The sequence below is a fragment of the Adiantum capillus-veneris genome, chromosome 22 (genome assembly GCF_014529385.1).
Source record: "Adiantum capillus-veneris isolate H3 chromosome 22, ASM1452938v2, whole genome shotgun sequence".
In the NCBI taxonomy this organism is placed as follows: domain Eukaryota; kingdom Viridiplantae; phylum Streptophyta; class Polypodiopsida; order Polypodiales; family Pteridaceae; genus Adiantum; species Adiantum capillus-veneris.
In genome coordinates, this window is record NC_140952.1 from 66,541,230 (window position 1) to 66,559,026 (window position 17,797).

Genomic DNA, 17,797 nt, shown 5'->3' on the forward strand with positions numbered 1-17,797 from the left:
CTATGCATTGATCCTCACATTTGTGAAAGGATATATAGATTGCTATGTTGAGAGAGAGAGAGAGAGAGAGAGAGAGAGAGAGAGAGAGAGAGAGGTGCAATAAGGAAGAGAGAAAATCATGCATGTTGCGTGAGGAAAACTCTAAAGTCTCTCTATGTCTTTTCCTAAACTTGCACCTCTTATGCTTTGTGTAGATTATGTTTTTTTTGTATGATAAGATGTTATGTTCATAATATTGAGCTGACACATAATTCAGCTTTATATGCATTGTGATATGCCTAATAGGGAAATCTAGATCCAAATTGATGCACTGAAGGACCAGGACCTTGCTCTAAAAGGAGAGGTAACCTGGCTGAAGGTCGACCTGAATCGATTGAATGCGTTGATGACAAAGATGGCTCAAACTTCTGATGGCCATGCCATATAGCAACGTTCAACCTTGGCTACTAGAAATAATTGAAGTGCGTACTTCTGTGTGTTGATTTGATTCATTGTCTTGATGTACTAAAGCATACCTTGCTTTGAACTACGTTGGTAGGATAAATTAGTGAGCATGTTGTTTTGTTTGGTTTTATACTTGTGTTGCTTGATCTACATGGCATAAAGCCATAGAGTATCCTTGAATTAAGTTTTGAGACCTCGGTTGAGATGACATTTTTGTCAAAACAATATGAGGTACTACCTTTGTGGCTAGGGGACGTAAGGTAGCATGTTGCTAGAAAAGAGGCTTCCATCATTACAACTATGCTTAGCTATGTGAGCTTCAAGGTTACAATTTGGGACCATTGAGACCCTGTTATGATGTGTATCCACAAAGTATGTATAATGTATCGTAACTGGGGAAGGTTCAAACAAGACGATAGAGTTTGTGGGATTGTTTTTACAAAAGGGTCATCGATGTATGATAGTGTAGGAAATTTGGATGTTATTATTATAATTATTATATATTACCAATTGAAACTACACCAACGCATCCTTTGCCACTAACTATTTTGTTTGTTTCCTAAGAGTTTTGACATTTTGCATAGAGTGAACAGTGTAAATCATAAATAAAATCTTTCGGTGTTTGAAGGTTTATTGGTATTGCATTTGGAGCTACTTCTTTTCAAAAAAGGCATCAAAATTGCAAAACTAAGTGTTGCCTCTGTTTTAAGTTGTTGCATATGTGCAATATTTTTCATGTTTTTTCATCTCATTATGTGGAAAATGTTGAAATTTTGTGGCTTATGTACACATAAACGAGTAGATTTATGCGGCTCTTTATGCATGTCTACGAGTGATCGAGAACTAATATTCTGTTATAAATTTAAGAGTTTCAATGGTATTAATAGTGTTCTCTTTTGGTTTGCACCAACATATGGATCACATATTATAGTTGCTATGTTAATTCAATTCTCTATACACTTTGATTGTCATGGAAAACTGATGTTATGATGTTTCTTGAATGGGATTGAAATATTGTATTTATAGATGCCACGTCAAAGAAGGCATTGGACAGTATCTACATTTAGATGGATGCTTCATCATCCTCCATTTCTTATCTATGGTAGGATCTAAGTATATCCTTTGTAAAATTTTCAGCTTGGTGTTCAAACTAACAATTTCATCGTTTAGATCCACCTGGTTGGAGAGGCCCACTTAGTACACATGATGTAGTACACATTCTTGAAAGCTTTGAAGTTGTTAGGTAAGGAACATCAATGACGCACAATGCTTTTTTATATAATTTTTTGGCTATTGAACTTATTCTAATTAACCAGTTGGCTTGCATGAATCACTATTATCGTCATAACATTTTAATGGAAGTGCATGAGTTTTTTGGAGGACACAAAGGATACTTTCATATCAGTGTGTCTTTGAATCGGGTTTAGCTCGCATACGGGTTCGCGAGCTTGAAGATTGCTTGCCGGCCAATGCAGAATACTCTTATAGAGATAGATCTAAGAATTGGAGGATTGTATTATACACCCTGTATGAGGGGCGTCATCGTTTTGGTAGGAGTGTTCGTTGTGTGGGTCCATGGGTTCTGCGAGTTCCAAATGCAACATCCCAAAGGCTCTCGTTTTGAAGTTGTAGTTGTTTGTTAGTTAAGATTTAGTGGCTTTCAAAAAACTTTTTCTTTAGATACAAATATTAGGTTATGCTTACAACGACTACTTACAACGACTACTTACAGTAATGGAAGTGGATTGTTGTTTTTCTTTTAGTGTCCCTCTCTCTCTCTCTCTCTCTCTCTCTCTCTCTCTCTCTCTCTCTCTCTCTCTCTCATGTGTAGTCTTTTAAATTTATGCTCTATAGTTGTGTGTTCATTTAATTCTCTATGCACTTTCTATTGTTGCACAAAGTCAATGTGATTTAAAGCATTATTGCAGATAATAAAGCATTTAAGATATGGTTCTCACTACCTTGAATTGGATGCATAAAGAATACTTACACATGTTATCCTTTATAAGAAGGGGGAAGGGGGGGTTACACAAAATTGAATGATACTCCTTCTTGGCTGCAGCAACGCGCAGGTCGCATACTAGCTACTATATATGAAGCAGCTTCAATTTTTCAAGGAAGGAGAGATTCTCCATGTGTCACTCACCGCTTGGCTTAAGAGAAAACCTTGCAAAACAAAAGTGAAGGGTTAGATTTAAAATACAAAACTAAAGGGTAACATTGTAATAAGTAATACGCTTTTCAGAATGTAAAGTCAATAGACTTTCTACTTTGCACAGAATAAATGTTTCAATTTAAATGTACATAACAAAAATTTGATAATTTTAGTGAAGATTTTATTACTTAATAAGAATTTAATTTTTGAATATATATATTTGGCTTTATCTTTTCAAGGGGTTTTTTTCAAGACCAACATTGATATTTTCTAGAGATTTCTAAATGTTTATCTTTTTTGAAGAGATCGAGGAAAAAAAAAGCTCGCCTCATGTCGACTTGGTGATTTCTTGCTTTGAGGAAATGCATGCAAATAAAGTAGACAATCCACGTTATTGGCTGTGTGTGTGTGTGTGTGTGTGAGAGAGAGAGAGAGAGAGAGAGAGAGAGAGAGAGAGAGAGATGTTTGTATGTGTATGCACACCTGCACATACATGAGAGAGAAAAAAATTATTGTTGAGCTCATAGGCACTGTATCTCACCAAGGGCATCCTTCAAGCCCTTCCAATTTCCAAGATATTATGGTTTTCTTCGCATTATAATGTAATTTTAAAAGAATAGTTAATGTTTCACCTGTAGAAAATGTATGAAATGCCTAATAAAAACATACCCTCAATTGGCACCCCAAATGAGGAGAGAGAGATTGCCTTGCAGGACCTTTTACCAGTTCTTAGATATTTTGTCCTTTTTATTTTTAAGAGTTTAAAGGTGGGCCATGCTTTAAAATCTATAAGTTCTCCAAACTTTGACACTCAAGGGTGCCTATTAAATATCAACACTAGAGAGAGAGAGAGAGAGAGAGAGGATAATTTTTGAGCGCCCAATGAGTGCTGCAGAAATGAGAAGTAGGGAGAGAGAAAGACATAGCAAAACGTACAAGGGTTTAGGAACAATTTAAAAAGACACTAAAAGTTGCATGAGTCTTCAACAAAAAGTATATATGAGAGAGAGAGAGAGAGAGAGAGAGAGAGAGAGAGGTTTTGTTGCGCGGGGGGGGGGGCATAGAAATTTTGAATGTCATAATTACTATACTATAGCAAGAGCAGGAGGCCTCAACACCTAAGTGTCAAATCTTTGATTCAAGCAGAATATATATATAGATATATATACACACACACATATGTACACATACACATATCCATATATTCCTTTATTTAGACATTCATTTATTTATTTACAAACACAAATACATACACATACACACATATACATATACATACATATGCACGTGTCTCTAAGTGTGTATACTTATTTATTTGTTTATATATACACACACATAGACACATGCATATGGATATATGTAGGTGTGTGTGTGTGTGTGTGTGTATATATATTTATATATAAAAAAGAAAAACTACCAATGTAACATTTAATGGTCTAGTAACTTGGGTGTAGCGCAAAATAGCATGAACATAGTGAGCATTTCATTAGAATAGCTTCCTAATGAGAATAACAAAAGTGATTGGGTGGAGAGAGCAACAAAAAAAGTATAACACCTAGCTAGATAGCATGGACAATATTTCAAAAGAGAGAGAAATTAAGCAATTGACAACAGTTGAGGACCGGATTTGCGTGGACCCGGTCCCCCCTCCAAAAGGATTTGTATTATGGTTTCTCTCATCAAGAGAGACATTTTACAATACAATTCTTTGTGTTCCTTCAAAACTATCTAGTGCAATGAAGATGGAAACTTCATGCACTAAGCAAAATACTTATCAAACACAACATCAATTCCCTCACGGTCTCAGACCCAAGACCTCACACACCTTCCAACATGGTGAGAGCTAGCGGGGTATGAAAATAGATTAAGAGGAAGAAGGAGTATTCGTATGAGAAACATGTACATCCCCTCACATAATCACTCATATTATCATAGCTTAGCTTAGTAATTAGCATGGTAGAAGAGATGAGCATGCATTGAAGCTTGGCTATTGATTGGATTTGCATCACAAAGCCAAGAGTTGTTGGTGTAGGCATCCCTTCTCACAACCTTGGAGTAGGTGGTAAGCTTTCCATTAAAGCTTGAGAAGGAGAGAAAGTCTTCTTTGCTTCACACATGAGATTGTGTGAGTGTGTGTGTGATAATGCCTTGCAAAAATCAGCCCCCCCTCTCTCTCTTGGTCGACCCCTCTTGCTATTTGCTCATCCTCACACCTCATTGGACCTCCCCAGGCCTAGCCAATGGAAATTAAGCAACATAAGTGATAGTCTTCTTACATGTGTCCCCCTTTCCCCTTTTGTGAGAGCTTTAGGTAATTAATTAATTCAACTAGACTCTCATTGGACCCCTTTGCCTCCTGGCCAATAGGAATCAAGCAAGCCATTGGGTTGCTGAATGCTCATTGGACCCCTTGGGAGACTATCCAATAGTGTTCTAGAGAGCTTAATTCTTATTGGTTCTTTTATTAAGTGTTTTTAAATTAATTAAACTAGATTTACTCTAGCTTATTTCTCATTGGTACACCTCCAAGGACATCCAATAGGAACTGAGTACACCTTGTGGGCATCTGGGCTAGGGAGCTGACATGTGTCCCTCATTCCCTTTGTGTAAAGGGAGCTTGTGTGTGTGTGTGTGTGTGTGTGTGTGTGTGAGTTTCTCTCTCATCTCCTACTTCTAGGGCTTGCCCCCTCCTATGTAGGGATGGTTGAAGACTTTTGGGACACACACAAAGCATCCAATCTCCCTAGGCTTTTGACCTTTGGACAGAACCTTTGAATTTTGGAACCTTAGCATTTTGGAAGTCTTAATGGGCTGAACCTTAGGGTCTTTTAAGTCCATTGGTGCACATTGCTCTTTTGCAGATGGCCCCCTTTTTTTTATCACTATTTTCCCTCCTTTGGATCCCTATTGTGGCCAGTTTGCTAGCTTAACCAATATTCTAGCTTTTTCTCCTGTGGCACTTCCCCATATTAAATGATCAATTTAACATGAGAAAATCATTTAGGAGAATTAGATATTGTTTATTATGACATTACCTATCTCTTGAAATCATAGTCGTCCTCGACTATGGGGTAGAGAAGATAAAGCATAATCATTAGTCCTTTTTCCTAGCGAGTACAGGATCCCTCTGCTACCCTACGAGATCGTTCCAGAATGGATGACTAGTCCATTTGGCGCTTGAGAGCCTTAGCTGCCGCAAGCATGTCTGCACATTAGTCCTATCAATCTTCCATAGTAGAGTGAAAAGCTCTACTTGGTGTTTGGGAGAGGCAAACTTGATCTAAGCATGCACACTACTTCACATTTGTGCACAATAGAAAAAAAGAGTCTTATTAGACAAAAAATTTGTTCATTTTTAACATTTGTACATTTTCTTACTCTTGGGAAGCAATGTAAGCATTGGCAAGGTTTAGGTTATCCTTTAATTGTATGCCTTGCATCCATCTAGCATCTTCAAAAGCATAATTCTTAAATTGTGCACGAGGCTAATTGGTGTAGCCCCCTCAACAAAGTATGGAAGAGGCACTAGACAGAAAAACGATGAGAGGGAGTCATGGAGAACACCTGGAAGCAAAGATGGCCTTAGTATATGAATATATTCTTGTGGAATGTGATGTGGGGTGCTCTACCGACGGGCGTAAAGATACAAGAAAGAGGCATCGGGTCCGATAGTTGCTCGGGGTGCAGAATAGCTAGTGAAGACCTAGCCCACCTTTTCATGGGATGACAGGCAATCAGGGGCATGGCTAGGAAAATATGCAAGTGGATTCAAAGGACATGGAAAATTAAGTTCTTCAAGAATGATCTGTTCTTTGGTAGTAATAGGATGGGAAGTCCCGCTCTTCTAGTATGCAGTTAAGTAATTAGGTACTACTTCTTGCACCATATTTGGCAAGCAAGGAACCGCTGCATGTTTGAGGGGGATCTAGCTGTGGCAAGCTTTCATGAAATCACGCAAGAGATCAGATTGATGTCCACATGATCGGATGCAAACAAGCCTCATAGGACTGGTCTAGAACAATACATAACATCTTGTAATAAGTAAACCCGAGGAGTAGAAGTGGTTTCTCTGCCAAGTAGATTACTTGTAATCTTTTGACCCTCAAGGCTCGGTCTGAGCTTGAGGATTGGTGTATATTTCGAAGTACTTCTCCACTAAGGGTAAGTACTTCTCCCATTGGGGACTTTGATCTACTTCCGTTACATAGGCTTTTAGTAGATCAAGAATAGTTAGGTTAGCTATTTCACTTTGGCCATCCGTTTGCGGGTGATAGGCCGAAGAGAAATTTAGCCTTGTTCCTAAATTCTCAAAGAGACCCTTCCAGAAATTACTGGTCATTCTAGGATCTCTATCGAACACTATGGACATTGGCAAGCCATGGTACTTGAAAATTTGTGAAATGAAGAGGGTTGCCATTTGATGGGCTTTGATAGTCTTTTTGATAGGTATAAAATGAGCTTGTTTACTGAACCTGTCTACTATCGTCCATATTCCCGTATTCCCACGGATAGACTTAGGTAATCCAAGGATATGCTTCCCCATGGTGAATTAGGGATTGGCAAAGGTTGAAGCAATCCAAGTTGCTTCCCTCTATCAAACTTCGTCATTTGGCATACCACACATTTAGAGACATACTCTTGTATGTTTGCTTTCATGGTAGAACAATAGAAATATGTTTCAATCCCCTTTAGGGTAGACTAAATCCCTCTATGCCCTGCATAAGGAGGAGCATGAGATTCATATATTACTTTCTCACGTAGTGAGCTAGTAACGCATAGTCTATTGCCATAGAGAAGATAACCATCTTGTAAAGTAAATGGTTCCTCTTTCTTCCCTAATGCAAGGGCTGAAATCACATCTTTAAAACCGGAATCAATAGCATACTCATCTATCATAGAAGATAGATCACTGTGAGTTGCTATGGAAACCGCATTCACTCTCGGCCGTCTTGAGAGTGCATCGACTGCTTGATTATTCTTGCCAGCAATGTGAGCAATATGAAAATGAAATTGCAAAAGAAAGTTTGCGCACCTCATTTATTTGTGGGAGAGCTTGGTCTACATCATGAATTACTTAAGACTTTGGTGATCCGTTCGCAAAATGAAAGGAGTCCCTTATAAATAGTGCTTCCATGAATCTAAGGCATGTAGAACTGCGAGGATTTCCTTTTCATATATGCCTAGAGCTTGCTCAACATAGTCGAGCCTTCGGCTTTCATAGCCTATGGCGTGCCCTTCTTGGAGCAAAACAGCTCCAAGGCAATCACCACAAGCATCACATTGGACCTCAAATGGCTTTGAGAGATCCGTTAGTGTAAGCACAGGTTGAGAGATAAGCTTTTCTTTAAGATTTTTGAAAGCATTGTTCTCCTTGGCAGACCATGTGTACCTAACGTTTTTCTTTGTTAGGTCATGTAATGGTCTTGCTATTAGTGAGAACTTTTCTATAAAGCGTCTATAGTATGCGCACATACCTATAAAGCTTCTTAATTCATAAAGATTCCTTGGTTTAGGCCATCCTTTTATTACCTCTAACTTTGATGGATCCATTTGGATGCCATCTTGAGAGATAATGTGACCTAAATACTGAATCTCTTGAAAGAAAAATTCACTTTTCTTTTGATTAACATAAAGTTTATTCTCTCTTAGAACTTGAAATATTACCTGGAGCTGTTGCTTGTGTTCGTCTAATGAATTAGAATAGATGATGATATCATCAAGGAACACTCCAATAAAGGTTCGGTGAGGCCTGAATAACTTCTCCATCAAGCGGTAGAATGTGGCTGATGCATTGGTCAAGCCAAAAGGCATGACAATGTATTCGTAAAGACCAAACTTATTGCGAAATGCGGTCTTTACAATGTCTTGATCAACTATCCTTATTTGATGATAGCCACTTTTTTAGGTCAATCCTATTGAAGTAGGTGGACCCTTGTAGCTTATCAAATAGGTCTTCTACTCGTGCAACGGGAAACCTATTAATGATAGTGATCCTATTTAGTGCTCTATAGTCGACACAAATACGATATGTGCCGTCTTTCTTTTGCACTAAAAGAACACGAGAACAAAATGGAGATGAGCTAGGCCTAACCATGCCCTTCTCAACTAACTCATTCCCTTGCTGCATAATCTCCTCTTGTTGAGCTTGAGAAACTCTACAAGGAGGTTTGTTAGGCGGTGAACTTCCTAGAAGAAGTTCAATTGCATGGTCATCATTGCCTCGTTTAGGAGGTAGCTCACAAGGGATTTCGTCAATACAGACATCTTAAAACCCTTTGAGAAAATTGGATAACTCTAATTCCTTTTGATTATGTATATTTTCTTTTGCTAAAACTTGTTGACTTATTGAAAGCTTGCGTATGTACAATGGGTATGGTGTTACTCATTTCGTTAGCATCTATGTACATATCTTTTTCCTTGAACTTAAAGGAGATTCTCCTTTCAAGAAATTTAACATTGGCAGCCATGCGATCAAACCATGGTGCCCCTAGGATTACATCCTCATGCTTGAGAGGAGAGATAAAGAAGTCCTCTTTGTCCACATAGCTTTGGACATGGAGCCTCAATTTCCTGATTAAGGGAGTGATTAAAGCTTCTTGCCCCTTGAAAGCACCGTCTGCAGGTAGGACATCTCCCATCTCGTAAGCTTGTATGCCTAGCTTGGTCGCTAACTCTGTGGATATGAAATTGTGAGTAGAACCCGGGTCAAAGAGAATAAAAGCATCATGTTCTCTTACCTTTCCCCAAGCATGGCATAGAGGAGATCCTTTGTGATGAGTTTCCTCCTCTTGGATTTCAACCAAGGTAGCTCTAGGAGGCTCATGGAAGCTGTTCTTTTGGGGACAAGCGCGGTACGCATGCCCTTGCTCGCTGCACTTGAAACAATGGTTATCCTTGCAATAACGCTCGAGCTCTTCAGGAGAGAGTTTTTTTTTTGCCTTTGTAAACTCCCTTCTCCATAGCTTTGTTGGAGTTGCCCTTAGGAGACTTTTGGACATTGTGCTTCCCCTTAGGCTCATTGGAACCCTTGTTTTCTGTGGGCTTAAAATTTCTTTTAGCCCCCGTTTGGAAATTGATTCGAGAAGCCACCGTAGTATGGTGTATAACCGGTATGGTGCGTGGCCTTTGGGAGCTCACATACTCCGCCATTTCTTTAGTTAAGTCCGCACAAAATTGTTGTTTTTGCTCTCCAAAATCCAACTTTTTGAAGACAGTGGCTTTGACTTATAGGTCCCAAAACTTGTCTACATATTTGTGAATGGATTCGTAGGGAGAGAGCTTCAAGCTTCGCTATTCGATGAGTACTTTGTCTTTGGCATCAGTGGCCAAAACCTGCTTCATAATGGAAGCTCTTAAAGCTTTCCATGTTCGTGGAGCTTCACCGTTGGCCCGTAGGCTAGACCACCATTGCCTGGCGAACTTTCGAAAGTGCATAGCTACATGGCATACCTTAGAGGACTCCGTGAAGCCCTCATCTCCAAACGCTGCATCGAACTATTGGATAAAGGCGAAGACTTTGTCCGTAGCACCAAAAGTGCCATCGTAGGTAAGGAAAGAGATGCTCTTCCCTCCCTCTTTGAACTTCTTGACCTTGGACGACCTCTTCCATGCGGCATAGGATTTCCTATGGCCTCTTCTTTTTGATGGTTCAAAGGTTGCACCATCACTTTATTCAGAAGGAGAAGAGTTTGAGGAAGATGGAGAAGAGGGTGACCTCTTTCTCGCCTTTTTCTTGGCTTGATCTTCTTTGTCTTCACCATCACTTTTATAAGAGGAAGAGGATAAAGAAGATGGAGAAGAGGGTGTCCTCTTTATTGCCTTTTTCTTCTCTTGATTTTTGTCATCCCTCTTTGAAGTATGGTGTGTAGAAGTATGCGATGGTCTTCTCCGTTTTGGAGGTGATGGAGAGTGTTTAGCTCGCCGTCTTCGTGGAGCCATCTCCGTCGAGGTGGCGGGAGACTCACTTCTTTCTCGTTCCTTCGGTGGAGGCTCTTGAGTTCTCCTTTGGGAAGGAGATGCATCATCAAGGAGAAAATTCTTGAGCCCTTCGTATGGATCCTTTTCTTCTTCCCCAATTGGAGAGAGACCTCTTTTGGAAGTCTCACAAGGAGGCTTCCTAGGTGCCCTCTCATCATGGTGGGGAGCTTGGAGAATCCCAGGAGCACGAAGCTGCCTTTGCACTTCACTTTGGAGGGATGGATTGCCCATGGCTTGTTGAAGCGTAGAAACAAGATAGTTAACAAGCATCGGGGCATCATTATTAGCCTGTCATGGTGAGGAGCTTGGAGAATCCCAGGAGCACGAAGCTGCATTTGCACTTCACTTTGGAGGGATGGATTGCCCATGGCTTGTTGAAGCCTAGAAACAAGATAGTTAACAAGCATCGGGGCATCATTACTAGCCTGTCATGGTGAGGAGCTTGGAGAATCCTAGGAGCACGAAGCTGCCTTTGCACTTCACTTTGGAGGGATGGATTGGTCATGGCTTGTTGAAGCCTAGAAACAAGATAGTTAACAAGCATCGGGGCATCATTAGTAGCCTGCTCATTAGCAAAATCAAAGTTATCAACATTAATTTCACTCTCTTTACTATTGTCAGCCATTCTAACAACTTTTAGGTGTACTTTGGCACTTCAAGCCCTAGTTGCTACTCCTCTTTACCCCTTTAGAAAAAGCACTCAAGCTACTGTACCCATGGCTCGAATACCATTAATTGCAAGGAATAAAAGAGAGGGTCGTTCAACACCAAAACAACACCGGCTCCTGTCAAGCTTCTAATAGCTCAATAGTGGTTAAGCCGTAGGAAAGCCCTGTAGGACTCCACTATTAAGACCATAGCTCTCGACGGTGATGCCCTATTAACTGCACAAAGGTAGGCGCACTCCAAGGCGCAAAAATCCCTATTCTACTTACTCACATGCAATTAATAATACCAACCATTTATAGCTAGCTTGAGGACCTCCCTTCTTGAGCAAGAAAAGAGAAACCTTGTGTTGTGATACCAATGTAACTTTTAATGGTCTAGTAACTTGGGTGTAGAAGAAAATAGCATGAACATAGTGAGCATTTCATTAGAATAGCTTCCTAATGAGAATAACAAGAGTGATTGGGTGGAGAGAGCAACAAAAAAGTATAACACCTAGTAAGATAACATGGACAATATTTCAAAAGAGAGAGAAATTAGCAATTGACAAAATTTAAGGACCGGATTTGCGGTCCCCCCTCCAAAAGGCTATGTATTATGGTTTCTCCCATCAAGAGAGACATTTTACAATACAATTCTTTGTGTTCCTTCAATACTAGCTAGTGCAATGAAGATGGAAACTTCATGCACTAAGAAAAATACTTATCAAACACAACATCAATTCCCTCACGGTCTCAGACCCAAGACCTCACACACCTTCGAAGATGGTGAGAGCTAGCGGGGTATGAAAATAGATTAAGAGGAAGAAGGAGTATTCTTACGAGAAACATGTACATCTCCTCACATAATCAATTATATTAGCATAGATTAGCTTAGTAATTAGCATGGTAGAGGAGATGAGCATGCATTGAAGCTTGGCTCTTGATTGGATTTGCATCACAAAGCCAAGAGTTGTTGGTGTAGGCCTCCCTTCTCACAAGCTTGGAGTATGTGGTAAGCTTTCCATTAAAGCTTGAGAAGGAGAGAACGTCTTCTTTGCTTCACACATGAGATTGTGTGAGTGTGTGTGTGATAATGCCTTGCAAAAATCAGCCCCCTCTCTCTCTTGGTCGACCCCTCTTGCTATTTGCTCATCCTCACACCTCATTCAACCTCCCCAGGCCTAGCCAATGGAAATTAAGCAGCATAAGTGATAGTCTTCTTACATGTGTCCCCCTTTCCCCTTTTGTGAGAGCTTTAGGTAATTAATTAATTCAACTAAACTCTCATTGGACCCATTTGCCTCCTGGCGAATAGGAATCAGGCAAGCCATTGGGCTGTTGAATGCTCATTGGACCCCTTGGGAGACTGTCCAATAGTGTTCTAGAGAGCTTAATTCTTATTGGTTCTTTTATTAAGTGTTTTAAATTAATTAAACTAGATTTAATCTAGCTTAATTCTCATTGGTACACCTCCAAGGCCATCCAATAGGAACTGAGTACACCTTGTGGGCATCTGGGCTAGGGAGCTGACATGTGTCCCTCATTCCCTTTGTGTAAAGGGAGCTTGTGTGTGTGTGTGTGCGTGTGTGTATGTGTGAGTTTATCTCTCATCTCCTACTTCTAGGACTCGCCCCCTCCTATGTAGGGATGGTTGAAGACTTTTGGGACACACACAAAGCATCCAATTTCCCTAGGCTTTTGACCTTTGGACAGAACCTTTGAATTTTGGAACCTTAGCATTTTGGAAGTCTTAATGGGCTGAACCTTAGGGTCTTTTAAGCCAATTGGTGCACATTGCTCCTTTGCAGATGGACCCCCTTTTGGATCCGTATTTTCCCTCCTTTGGATCCCTACTGTGGCCGGTCTACTAGCTTAACCAATATTCTAGCTTTTTCTCCCCTAGCACTTCCCCATATTAAATGATCAGTTTAACATGAGAAAATCATTTAGGATAACCAGATATTGATTATTATGACATTACCTCTCTCTTGAAATCATAGTCGTCCTCAACTATGGGGTAGAGAAGATAAATCATATTCATTAGTCCTTTTTCGTAGCGGGTAGAGGATCCCTATGTTACCCTACGACATCGTTCCAAAATGGATGACTAGTCCATTTGGCGCTTGAGAGCCTAAGTTTCCGCAAGCATGTCTGCACATTAGTCCTATCAATCTTCCATAGTAGAGTGACAAGCTCTACTTGGTGTTTGGGAGACGCCGTCTCCGCAAACTTGATCTAAGCATGCATACTACTTCACATTTGTGCACAATAAAGAAAAAGAGAGTGTTATAAGACAAAAACTTTGTTCATTTTTAACATTTGTACATTTGCTTACTCTTGGGAAGCATTGTAAGCATTGACAAGGTTTAGGTTATCCTTTTATTGTATGCCTTGCATCCATCTAGCATCTTCAAAAGGATAATTCTTGAACGTAATAAGATATCATCAGATAGTCTTACAGCCTCTTAGTACCTTGTCTTCATGTCGGAGAATGGACTGGGGCTGCAACACCTCTTCTTGGTCCTCGATCTCCAGTGGGTCTTCATTAGTTGGTTCTTGAGGTGGCTCTCCTTTGTAAGGCTTTAGTAGGCTTACATGGAAAGCATTGTGTATGAGCCAATGGTTGGGCAACTTGAGTTGATAGGCCAATCTATTGATTGGTCTAAGAATTTTGAAGGGACCATAGTACCTTTTTGCTAACTTAGCATAGTATTTTTGGTGTCCCGTAGGATTCTTGCCCATTGTGTGCCTTAATCGAGCCTTGGGAAATTTGAGTAAGATCCAATAATAGGTCTTTTCATTTGAAAGACGAACTTGTGTCCTTTTCATCATATAATTGCTTTATCTTTTTGGGCTGACTAATATTACAAACGTGTTAAGCAAGACCAGGGCATGGGTGATTATGACAAAAGGCATGGTTGGAAAAAAATCTACAAACTTTCACCAGTTAGTTCCAAAGCAAAATCCCTCAGACTTCTTTTTTTCAAACTCACAAATTGTGAATGTAATTATATTAAAATAGATAAAATTAGAAATCAAGCCATTGAATCACACATTCCGCCTCGTCAATCCACAAAAAATTACATCAAGAGATCAACAATACGACTCTACATGACTGCCACAGGAAACCAAACCCCTGTCACAAACTTGGAACCCTCCCATGCTTTTTGTTTCACATGTTGTGCGGTGGTTAAAATTATATTGCTAAAATATAAAATCTATAACAAAGTGTTCGAATATGTTGTCCCAATCTTTGCAATAGGACAGATTAATCGGAATCGAGCGAGATGCGCTCTCTTTGATCTGCGCTTGAAATCGAAAAGAAGCATGGAGTGCGACGTGGCGGTCGCCAGCGTGGGCGCGGACACATCGCAGTAGGTGGCGGACCGCGGATTCTTTATCTATGCTCGAAGGTGGCCATGTTGCTTTTGTCGCAGCCGTTAGGAGGACTCCTGACACGAGGTGAGTGCAGTTGATGTCTGCATTTTTTTGAAGAATTGATGTGTGAGCTGTTTGGAGTTGCTGTCTGCGTTTTTGCCAAAATTGCTGTGTGCGGTGTTTGGAGTTGGTGTATGCATTTTTTTCCAGAATTGTGAAACGCTCTTCTGCTCCTGTTGCATTGGATTGCTGTGACATTGCGTGTGAGTATCAGGCTGTGTCAAGGGCTGTTGTGCTGCAGCCCTACTCGATTGGTGTGGCTTGCTGTGGTAGTGGAACGGAGAGGAGCACAGAGTGGTTAGAGAGCAATTACTGATGCACTGTTTTTGTTGCTTGGTGCTAGTACACACAACAAGATACCACGGAGAGAAGCACAGAGTGGTTAGAGAGCAATTACTGATCCACTATTTTTATGTTGCTTGGTGCTGGTACACACAGTAAGACCGAGTCGTTACATGCAGTATATTCCAATGCCTAGATTGAAATCCGAAGCACGAGCAAAGGGGAAGCAAGATGAATCTATTACTCCAAAAAGGGAGAAGTGTACCAAGGTGCAACGGTTGATTGGTAGACAACCAAAACCTGCTAGAAAAGTCATGGAGATCAGTGTCACTATCTCCGTAGGGGGCGGTGATATAGATATCAGCTTGCTGCAACGAATGGAATCGTTTCTCGAAAATGAAGCTCTTGTTGGCTTGTGTGCAATAGAGAGGGGAGGTGCTCTCTGCCACTTACACTTTTAAATGGTTGTCCGTTTGTAGGCACCGTCGTTGGTTGCAGTCAACAAGAAGATCAAAGGTTATTTGGGCTAGGATAAAGAAACGCCCACATGCGGCATGGTGTTGTGCCGAGCATTGAAGCAAAAGAAGCTACACACTTTTGAGGGAATGGTGAGATAATGTTTGAAGGAAAGCGGTGAGGTATACTTCCAGAAAGTGATGCACAACATCACTGCTGATGATGTAAACAAGGGCATAGAACTATATTGCCTCTATGGTGCGGACGAAGTAAAAAACAAGGTCTGCTTAACGCCGGCGAATATCTTTGATAGAGCACTAATGTTCTGGAAGTTCAGGATGCGCCACCCAGCCGGGAATGATTTCTTGTCCACGCTGCATAGCATGCTAAAGACAGGGAGATACTACCCGTCGTCTTCTGGATAACTCCATACCAAGGACAAGGGATGCAACTAAGGAAGATAAAAGCGCTTTGGCGTTGTATGGTGCATCCAAGCACTGCCACCTACCAAGACATATTTGTCAGTATCTTTGTCAATGATGAAACATACGGGACAACACATCCGCGATCGGATTGGTTCTTGTCGCGTTGGCAACAAAGAGAAAGGTAATGCATCAGCTTTGCATTCTTGCAAAGTGAGGTACGATCTCATTGTCGATGCCTGTGTGACAGCCCAACATGTGCGATTGTTGACGATTCTGAGACCGACATTGATCTCGGAGATGCAAACACACCAAATGTAGAGATAGGGGACGAGTATATCCCGTTGGTGCATGGAGTTGGTGTCACGACAGTCGCTTAGACATGTATTGCTAGTTGCTATGTTGTTGGTTTAGTATGTTTTTCAGCAAAATGTGTCTCTAACTTTGTGTGTTCTATCTTGAAGACGAAAAAATGGATGAGGCTGACCAAAATGAAGCAGTGCTGCAAGAGGAGACACAAGCAGATGAAGACCTACGGATAGATAGAATTGAGGACGTGTTGGTTGCAATCTTGAAGGAGTTTCTTGGAGATCGAACAACGAACCAAGCATCTCTCCGAATAGTGCTTCTTGAAGCAATCGACGCTGTCAAAGAAACCATCAGTACCTACAATGTCAATGTTGCTGATGTGCAAGTGACAAGATTGAAGGAACAAATCTTTTTGTTACGCAAAGAGGTTAACGTGTTGAAAACACAGCTAAACCGCCTAAATGCAATTGCGTCAAGGATGTCAAATGTGCTTGGTAGACTCGCTATGTTACGCTCATTTTGCAATGAGATTGGAACATCAATTTTTGCTGGAATGAACAGTTTGTAGAGGAACACTATATCATACTCTCAAATCTATGTATCTAATAATCAAGCTGTATTTTTGCTGAAATACATGGATCTCTTTCCCTGTGTTGTCACACAATTCCACTGCACGCAGACCACCCCACTCAAGCCACCGCTGCGAGCAAATACATGATGCATTGTCTCTCACCTCAATGAATAGAGGTTCTGCTTGTCCGTGCTGACATATCATTGCACTCCACGCAGAGCAGCACACTCAAGCAAGCGCTGAATTATGAAATAGAGTCTCTCACTGTCTGTCCTGTCACACATCTGCACTGCACGCAGACCAACGGAGTGAAGACGGCCCTGGAGGACAGCGCGGAGATTCGCCACAGACAACGCGGCTCGTGGGAAAGCGAGTGAGCGCGAGTTTTCCTTCGCGTGAAAATTCCACCAGGGAATCTCGCCCGCTAAGAAATTAATGTGGGCGTCTTAGACCCAGTATGTTACAAAGGATTAAAATAAGATTATGAAATGATGCAATAATATAACATTCTCACTCACAATTATGAGTATGGAAAAAAAAAAATTATGAAATGATTATTTACATTCTATGGTACAAAGCCATGTTAATGAACACAATCATTCAAAAAATAGGTAGTCCCAACGTGTGAATTAGATGGTATCTAAAGAGATCCCTTGGGCACAAAAAAGGAAAAGGGCATTTGATATCAAATTAAACTTAAAATCTAATCGAGATTTCAAAATTTCATTAGGTTAATAAAAAGGGATCGAGTTTGATATCAGATTAAACTCCAAATTGAGATTTCAAAGTTTCGATCGGTTAATATTTGTCATTAGACATGTTTGAGAATGGGGATTTTGGAGAAATTGAAGGGCATTTTGGCAATTTTTGGACAAAATATGGGGGGTATGTTATAGCAGGAATTATTTTAAAATTGAGGGGTATTTTGAGAATTTCCACAAATTACAAGGGTATTTTGATAGATTAGGATCGTCAGGCGTGTCGTTTTGGGCATGCAGAAGAAACGGTGCATGACATTGATCTGCAAAGCAGGCAAGGCACGATGCAAAATTTCAATAAACAAAATAGGGTCGAAAGGTGGAAAGCGGGAGAATTT

General features: G+C 40.5%; 1 protein-coding gene across 1 annotated transcript; it reads left to right on the forward strand.

Moving 5' to 3' along the window:
- The first annotated feature begins 14,642 nt into the window (after window positions 1-14,642).
- Window positions 14,643-17,078, forward strand: LOC147429513 (uncharacterized). Its single transcript, XM_086495029.1, has 3 exons — window positions 14,643-14,685; window positions 16,286-16,690; window positions 16,876-17,078. Exons 1-3 carry the CDS (start codon window positions 14,643-14,645, stop codon window positions 17,076-17,078), a joined length of 651 nt encoding a protein of 216 aa, XP_086351155.1.
- The last annotated feature ends 719 nt before the right edge of the window (window positions 17,079-17,797 follow it).